The following is a 9,018-nucleotide window of genomic DNA, read 5'->3' on the forward strand; positions in this document are numbered from 1 at the left end:
GTTAAGTGTTCAGTTCCAAGTGTTCATTTCCAAGCCTGTCCCTGTGCTGCTGAACCATGTGTAACGTGATCAAGTTCACTTCGATTTGAGTCTGAATGCATTTTCTGGGCCAGTGCATCGAGAACACTGCCTTGTCCTTGGCTTAGCTAATGAGATGGTTGCATTTCATTGGTGGCCATAATTAACTATGTTCCATCTGCAAAATCACCAAGGGAGTACAGTATACTCCATTAGTTGTCTAAATCTAATCCGGGACCAAAGGCTCTTTAAGTGTAGAGAAATGTGCTGATCTTTACTGCGTTAATACATGCAAGACAGGCAGAGTTTTACCGCATATGCTGTGGTCATTAGGAGTCAGATCATGAAATTGTAGTACTATAATAAAGCCACATACTTACTGCAGTGCTTACAGCAGCTTTTGCTGGGGTAAAAAAAGGTTTAGGACTTAAAAGGCATGCGATGTGAGACATATCTAATTTTAAATGTTGAATAAGTGCCATATAAACCAGGCAGGGATAGCCAGGTGCCAAAAGAGTGGATTATTTAGATTAAATAATATTTGTACATGTCAAGTCAGATTTATTTATGTTGCGCTTTTCACACTTCAAAAGAGCTTTACAGAAAATGATTATGTTAATGTTTATAATAATGTATAACTTCATGTGTGCATGTTACACTTTAATATAAACTTTATATGAATATCTGGGCAATAATACGTTTTTGTCAATCTATGTAGTTACATCTGTCTCTCTATTTATCTGGCTGCTAAATATGAAAGCATTCAGAACTGCTAAATCTAAATTTTGGTAATGCGTCTTTTAAAAGATGGCTCATCATCGTAGGTATTACATTTCATGCGGTTTCCACTTGATGGATGACCCTGATGAGAAGATGGTAATGTCCCTCATCATTTAAAAATGTATGCACCACAGATATGCTGGATGACCCTGATGAGAAGATGGTAATGTCCCTCATCATTTAAAAATTTATGCACCACAGATATGCAGCTGGCCACTAAGAGGGTCACAGAAGAGACCCATGGGTTATCCCGACAAATGCCCCCTAAAATAGCAAGACTATAATCCTGCTGATATTTGAAGATCACTGTAAACTTTCCAACAGTGCTTAGTTTTATGTAAATTGCACTACCCATGGTGCACTTGTTGCCAAACAATAAAAGCTGACCCACATCCCACATGACGTACCACTGGCGCTCTGAATTTTCGAATGATATGTTCTCGCCGTGGAACAGTTTGTAGAGAGGTTTCTATGCAACAGAGGTTTATGCACCACAGATATGCAGCTGGCCACTAAGAGGGTCACAGAAGAGACCCATGGGTTATCCCGACAAATGCCCCCTAAAATAGCAAGACTATAATCCTGCTGATATTTGAAGATCACTGTAAACTTTCCAACAGTGCTTAGTTTTATGTAAATTGCACTACCCATGGTGCACTTGTTGCCAAACAATAAAAGCTGACCCACATGACGTACCACTGGCGCTCTGAATTTTCGAATGATATGTTCTCGCCGTGGAACAGTTTGTAGAGAGGTTTCTATGCAACAGAGGTTAAGTGCACTTGGTAATAACCCCTGATCTGACTGAAGACCAGTTTGTTTCTTTCTAGCCAGGTTCTCTGCAAAAACGCAAGCTGAACATGGAAGACACACGAGATGAAGCATCTGGACCTGAGACCCCTGCACAGGTCACCCAGCCATGGACGTTTTCCAAATCATCTTTGATTAGAAAGCTGAGACAGCACTTAATCAGTTGTAAGTACATTATTCTTATTAGCCATCCATGCAATATAAGAGTGAGAATTAATTATTGAGTTTATTTTTATTTATGCATTTATTTATTAATATACATTTATTTATGCATGTATCTATCTGTATTTATTTAGGCATTTATTTTTTTTCTATATGCATTTATTTTTGTCTACTTATGTTATTATATGCATTAGCCTATATTGGTATAGCAAAGGATGCATTCATTTAGCAAACATGGCATTTAAAAAGTACAGCAGTAAGGTTTATGTAGTTACATTGATCATTTAGCATTATTATTATTTCCTTTTTTTCCTTTTTAGCATTTACTTATTTATTTTTATTTATTTATTTGTTTACGATCATTGTAGAGTAGATGGTCTTTTGAAATCTTGGATATCTACTATTTTCACTGAAAGTAGACTAGTTTGCAGTGTACTAATCCGAGTCTAACTATGTGAAGGAAGCTTCAGAGCGTCTTCTGTCTTTGTTGCCATCATATGCGCGACAGTTCATTTAGGCGAGATGCTAATGGTGTTGTGTCTCTCAGCTGATGATGATGAAGCAAATCAAGCATAAGATGAGCCGCTGTGGTTTTGCAGCCCCATATTTAGACATCTCTAAGCTATCTGTGTAACTGAATCATGTGCTGAGGACACATTGTGATCTGTCACCAGATTGATAAAAAAATAAAAAAATAAATACACTTTATATATATATTTAGGAATGTGCTCAGTGGATCTCGGCAGCTATAAAGTGTTTTTGTCATAAATCTATGGTTACAACTACACTCTAAAAAAAATGGTGCTATATAGCACATATATGTGGACGCTCAAACAGCATTACCATATGTGCTTGTTGGTTTCAAAACCATGGGCTTGAGGAGTTGGGCTTCCTTCATCTTCCACTCTTCTGGAAAGGTTTTCCACTGGATGATGGAACATGACTCCTGGGATTTGTTCCCATTTAGACTCAAGAGCATCAGTATGGTCAGGGACGGATGTTGGGCAAATGGGGTCTGGCTCACAGTTGCTGTTCCAATTCATCCCATAGGTATTTAGTGTGGTTCAGGCCTGGGCTTTGTGCGGGTCATTCAATCATGTTTATGAACAGTGGGTAGTGTGATTTCTTTGCCTTCATTTTCCTGTCTATTCTCTATAGAAATAGCCTATACTAGGGTTGGCTAAACTTGGGTTCACGAAGCGTTTTATCATAATAAAACACTTACTAAAAATGAAATTTTGTCCGTTTACCTGCATGTCATGTTACTATTAACTAACATCAGAGAACTGTGAACATGCAAATGTTGTTAAATTATTGAAATATTATATTAAATTGTCAGAGGGTACTTTAAGTAAGTAGTACCATGTTAGGCCAAACTTTTGTGTTCTACTTACAGTACACTTTCATATGGTTTCTGAAGACTATGTCGATGGTCGTTTTTATCATTTTTAAAGCTTAAAGGAGTATATCACCCAAAAATGAAAATTCTGTCATCATTTACTCAACCTGGTCTTCTGTTGAACACAAAAGAAGATATTTTGAAGAATATTGGTAACCTAACATTTGATGGTAGCCATTGACTTCCATATTGTTTCCCCCCTCATCTTATAGATCTCAATGGCTACAGCTATTTGTTTACCAACCTTCTTCTTTTGTGTTCAACAGAAAAAGTAGTATTTGGTAGTATTAACTCAAGAACCCACAAAAACACTTTTTTTTTAAAATTCTGTGCAGCTTTCCAATATTTCCTCTGCTCTGATGTTAATCATGATGCTGGTTTGCGGCTAGAGTAACGACTGATGGTCAGCCATGAAAGCAGAAGGTTTTGCAACCTAAAGGCAGAAATTCCTTTCACTCTCATAACTTCTGTTCCCTTTTATCTTTCATCATCCGGTAAGGGTGAGATGAGAGTTAATGAGGAGGTAATCTGATGAGGATAGTTTTCTGTCTTTAAATCGTAACTGTGCTTGCAGCTGGAGGCCTTGGCATTATTCATTTATTTATTTACAGAGATAGATTTAGATGTAGGGGAGGGATAGTTGTCACACTTTTTATTGCAGTGAATATTTCTGAATATTTTTTTTTTAATTTTTGAAAGTCAGTTTCTATGTAGACGATTTTATTTGTTTATTTTGCAACCAGAACTTTTCTGATAAGGGCTATTGGCATCTGGCTTGTGAAGCAACTTGATGCAGTTACCAGCATCATTTTTTCTTTCTTGCAGAATATAAACAATAAAATACTGTATAAAGAGCTTAGTTATGCGAGGCATCATGTGTCTGTTCTTATAATTTCCCCAGAGTCCCAGTTCAAGTTAAGCACCTTAATTAATGTAAATGAAACTCCCTCTGAACTCAGTGGCTGTAAATTCGAGACCCGGTCTTCCCATGCCCTACGAGTCTCTTGTAACTCAATGTGTCCTGTCTGCGTAGATCTCTTCTGATTCATGCTGTTGTTAATTGCCCTGCCTATACTGGCCAGAGAGTTCTTTAATGAGCTGGGGTTGAAATACTACAGACCACTAAATCCAGCTGTGTATTATGTATAATGCAAGAACATAGTGTTTACATGTTAGTGCCATTTCCTGTCAGACTAGTCAAGAGTGTGTGCTATTAGCTGTCATGACCATGTCAAGAGCTGTCCTGACGCCCTTCTCCTGTAGTTTATGAGGATGTGAAGTACAATGTGACCACAAGAGGGAGATAACAAGCCATGTTTTGTAGAAAAAAACAAACGTGTTGTAAATCAATGTGGCTCTCTGCTGGTTTTGCTTCAGGACCCAGACTGTACGCTTGATATCAAGTGACCAAAATTGTTTAAAGTACACAAATAAATAAATAAAAACAATAAAAGAATAATCCCTTAAATCCCTTTATTTAATTCTGTCAGCGGTGGTTAGGACAAACCATTACTTACATTATTTTTTATTTTTTGTTATGTTTTTAATGAAATCTTTCATTGCGAAATGATATGTACATATATATTATAATTATATATGTGTATATAATTAAAATGTAAAATTTGATAAACGAAATAAAATTAAAAATTCATGTTTCATTAACAAAATAAACATCTAAAAACAGCCATGTATTGTTGAAATACATGTTTTTAGATATGTTTTATTATTGAAAACAAATATCTTTCTTTATATATATATATATATGTGTATATGTGTAAATTACAATTTATAAATTGAATTACAACGTGTGTTTTTAAATGTTTATTTTTATTTTTATATCCTCCCCCACATATGTATACATGCATGTATTTGTGTGTGTGTATATATATATATATATATATATAGTATTAAAATGAAAGATATTTGTTTTCAATAATAAAACATATCTAAAAACATGTATTTCGACAATACATGGCTGTTTTTAGATGTTTATTTTGTTAATAAAACATGAATTTATATATATATATGAAATGTGTTATATATATATATATATTTTCCAATATATATATGTAACATGCGGTAGATATCAATTACATTAATGTACATAACATATAATACATTATAATATAATGTGTGTGTTCTGTATTAATGCACCTTATTGTCATAATTCTGTAAATTTTTGTGCAGTACTGCTCATACACGTGAAAATAGATTTGAAAGGAGTTCATTTTAATATTTAATTGTCTAATTAATATTTTCTGTAGGATTTGCCCCACCCCCATCCCCCAGCACCAAACAGATATTTACTCGCTGTGTTCCTGCAGCTGCAGTTAATGACTGATTAAATTTCAGAAAGGCCCTTTGCTTCCCCCCTCCCCTTCTTTCTCTTGCTCTCTGTGCGTTTACTTTTTTTGTTGTGAGGTTGTTGGTGCAGAATTTGAGTAGATGGGTGAGCGGTAGGACATGATAAGGATATTGGAGTGGGATGGGAGAACTGGCAGCCCATCTTGAGGTCAGATTTCACTGCCCTCTCTCTGCGTGTTTTATGGAAAGTGCTATTTCAGCCATCCCCAGCATGCGAGTGCCAGTGCTTGGTCGATTGCTCATGTTACAGCCGCCGTCTGAGTGACAGTCAGGCTTTCTGGCACACAACAGAGCCCAGTGGAAAATCCTGAGCCTGGCTGTGGCGGGATGCTAACACAGTGCAGATCCTGTAGCGTTGGGAACAAAATACAAGATGCACATCCCATTCAGGGTGCAGGACAGGTGGGAAAAGAGTCAAGGGTCCACTGTGGGTCTGATGAAAGGGGGAGATACAGAATTGGCAGCGAACGTGTGCCCTCCGAGCACGTCTCTCTCTAAAAATACCATTAATGGCAAGAAAAGATGCTTAACGTGGTATTTTAAGTTAGTGGACCACGAGGGAATGAGTCATACTCTTTAATTTGATGTTGAGATTTGCAGATGGCGATTAGACTCATGATCAGCAGTGTATTAAGCATTACTGGCTGCTGTCAAGTAAACATTTTGACAGATTTTTCTGATAAATTCAATAAAGTTAGATCTAAAATTGGACTCCACTCTTAGTGGGTATATATATGGAAGCACTTTTCTGTCTTGCGTAAAAAAATGAAACGGGTAATTCTGAGATAAAGTTTAAATTCAAGTCACAATAATGAGAAATAATCACAATTTTGAGATATTAAGCCACAGTTATGGGGAAAAAACGGCTATTGTGATATATAGCTTCAATTATGTATCTAAATTGCAATTATTAGCATTTTTTAGAGTATATATATATATATATATATATATATATATAATATTATTTAAAAAAAATTTTTTTTAATTCCCTAAGAACTTTGAAAATCCTTAATTCAGTTTGATTTTGTAAATCCATTGCACTCCCATTCCCAAAAGAATGAATCTTATGAGCAGGTTCTTAGTGAATTACAAACAGAGCACAACCAGTCTGGTTTTTGAACAAATAACTCATGAGTTGGTTCATCTAATGCTGGGTACACACTAAAATATTTAAAAAATCTTATAAGATCTTCAAGATGTGAGAGACCACAAACATGAGGACAAAAAATCCTAGATTTAACTGTTTTGCTCCTATAGTGTGTGGTGTCCTCGGGTTTCCCTCCCACACACATGTTGAATATTTACGATTCGCGATCAGGGCGCCTCCGACGTTCTTCTGAGCAGATTCAGTCACTCTTAACACACCTCATACCACAGGAAAATCTGATAAGATAATCTTTAGAACCATGAAGATAATCGGGACATTACCTAGGATTGTCGGAACGGGAGAAATCGGCCCAAAATCAGCCCGATTATCTTGTGGTGTGTACCCAGCATTAGTGCATCTCAAACATAGGCCTGTCAGTCTTAAATCAGTGTTGTTAATGGCTGATTGTTTAAATGATGTGTGTAGTTAACGATACATGTTAAGTTTTATCAGTAGTGTTTTATTGAAATTAATTAATTTTACTTCTTTTTTTTGCTTTATTCGAAATCATCTCATCATTTGGCAGTGGAAGTACATTTCTTTTTTTTCAAATATTTTTACCTTGAAAGTACCAAAAGATTTGGATTCCTTATGATTCCTATTCCTTTTTTTTAAAGCCTTTTTGGATACACAGCTTGAATCCAGGGTGGACTGAAATAATTTATTTTGGCTTTATAGTTTAGAGCGTGTCCTTGGTCAGACTTTCAAGGATTTCATCCAGCCCACACAGTTTATCAATAATTTCTTGATGCCCGCTGTGTACTTGATTTTCTCATTCACTTATTGATTTTAAGAAACAAATGCTTTTATGCGCTTTCTTTTCTTCTCGGAACCACCTTGAGTTTCTAACAATGTTTGTGATACTTTTTCTCTGTATCATGCAAAGCATTGTAAACCGCAGCATCATTTGTGTAGTGTTGTACAAAAGTGTTGAGGAGTCATGAGGCAAGATATTTATTTTTGCTTTTAACCTGGGAATGGTTTGCATCAAGACTTTTAGATGGATTATTAACTGACAGCTTAGAGTGCTGCACACTCTTCCCGGCATTCTCAGCTCTGCTCTTATTTATTTATGGGACTCTGAGCTGCTTGGCTTAGAAGTCTGTCATAGGTGCCCTGCATCACTCGGGTTGATAACTTATTTAACATGTTTGTGCTCAGAATGCTTGAAGAACAAGCAAAGTGTTGTTCCCTGTGTAAAGAGGGTGATGCCACAGGGAAGGTGAAGGAGAAAGAGCAGGAGTGCTTTCTGTTGTTTAGAGATGAAGCTAAACCTCTCTGTGAGGGACTTGATGGGGTCTCCTGAAAGGTATCCCCAAAAAACATGATTACGCTCCGCCTGCTTTGGCTGGGATTAAACTATCCATGGCTCCCAGCTGGCTACTGGCATAAGCCCCTTGAACCTCTCGAATGTTCTCGAAAGAGCTTGTGCACCTTGAGCTCTATATACAGTATATTTTGCCCCACTCAAAGATAAACAAAAGCTACAAAAACTGCCTCAGGTCCCACGCTATACCGTTAAAGTTGCATGCCTTTCAAGACCATCTTCTGCTCCCTTTGGTAGGTCTTGAAGCGGTAAAAACATAACTTTAGATTATGCATGGTCTCATTTGAACTGATACAAGAGCTTCAACATTCTGTACTTATAAATTTTGCATTTATCTATCTTCTTGTCCGTCCATCCACCTGGCCTAAAAATAATTTCATTTCATTTCCACTCATTGCAATTCATATTTGCATTAATTTAGATTGGAATTCTGCATCTTGTTTGCTACCTCAATTCAAATTCAAGAATTTAATTGCAATTTCTTACAACCTCGGTAGCAAGGCTCAAGCAGTTAGCATCTTGAACCCTATTGGGGACACCAAAATATTGCTGGTAAACCTTGCCTGTCTTTTCATGGGAAGCTGGTTGACATATTAGGTCTTGCAGTTTAAGTTATTTAAAGGCATTGTTCACCCTGAAAAGAAAATTTACATTTACTCACCAAATCTGTATGCCTGACTTTCTTCTATGGAACACAAAACAACATATTTTGAAAGTCAATGGGATCTAATCAACATTGGAACACAATGACTTTCACTTTAAACAAAACAATGAGACATTTTTCAAAATACATCTTTTGTGTATCCATTTGTGCCTTGCAAGTATATCTGGTGGTGTTTTCGGGGTCCCAAGCTGAAGATGGCTTTCAAAAACACTAAAACTGAACTGAAATCCTATAAGCAAAATGTAAGGACTGCAAGTAAGTGGTTTGGAAAACGGGACCAAGAAACCAGAAGAGATTTGGCCCGCTGACAAATTCTGCAGCAGGCAGAAGTCACTCTACCAATGTAA

General features: G+C 36.6%; 1 protein-coding gene across 1 annotated transcript in view; it reads left to right on the forward strand.

Moving 5' to 3' along the window:
* Positions 1-9,018, forward strand: part of LOC107583140 (cytosolic carboxypeptidase 4-like) — a 239,594-nt gene that overhangs the window by 42,033 nt on the left and 188,543 nt on the right. The window contains exon 2 of the mRNA XM_016269254.1: positions 1,629-1,773. Within this exon, the coding sequence (XP_016124740.1) occupies positions 1,629-1,773 (145 nt within the window). The remainder of the gene's footprint in view (positions 1-1,628; positions 1,774-9,018) is intronic.

This window comes from Sinocyclocheilus grahami, unplaced genomic scaffold, assembly GCF_001515645.1.
Source record: "Sinocyclocheilus grahami isolate Dianchi unplaced genomic scaffold, SAMN03320097.WGS_v1.1 scaffold50.1, whole genome shotgun sequence".
In the NCBI taxonomy this organism is placed as follows: domain Eukaryota; kingdom Metazoa; phylum Chordata; class Actinopteri; order Cypriniformes; family Cyprinidae; genus Sinocyclocheilus; species Sinocyclocheilus grahami.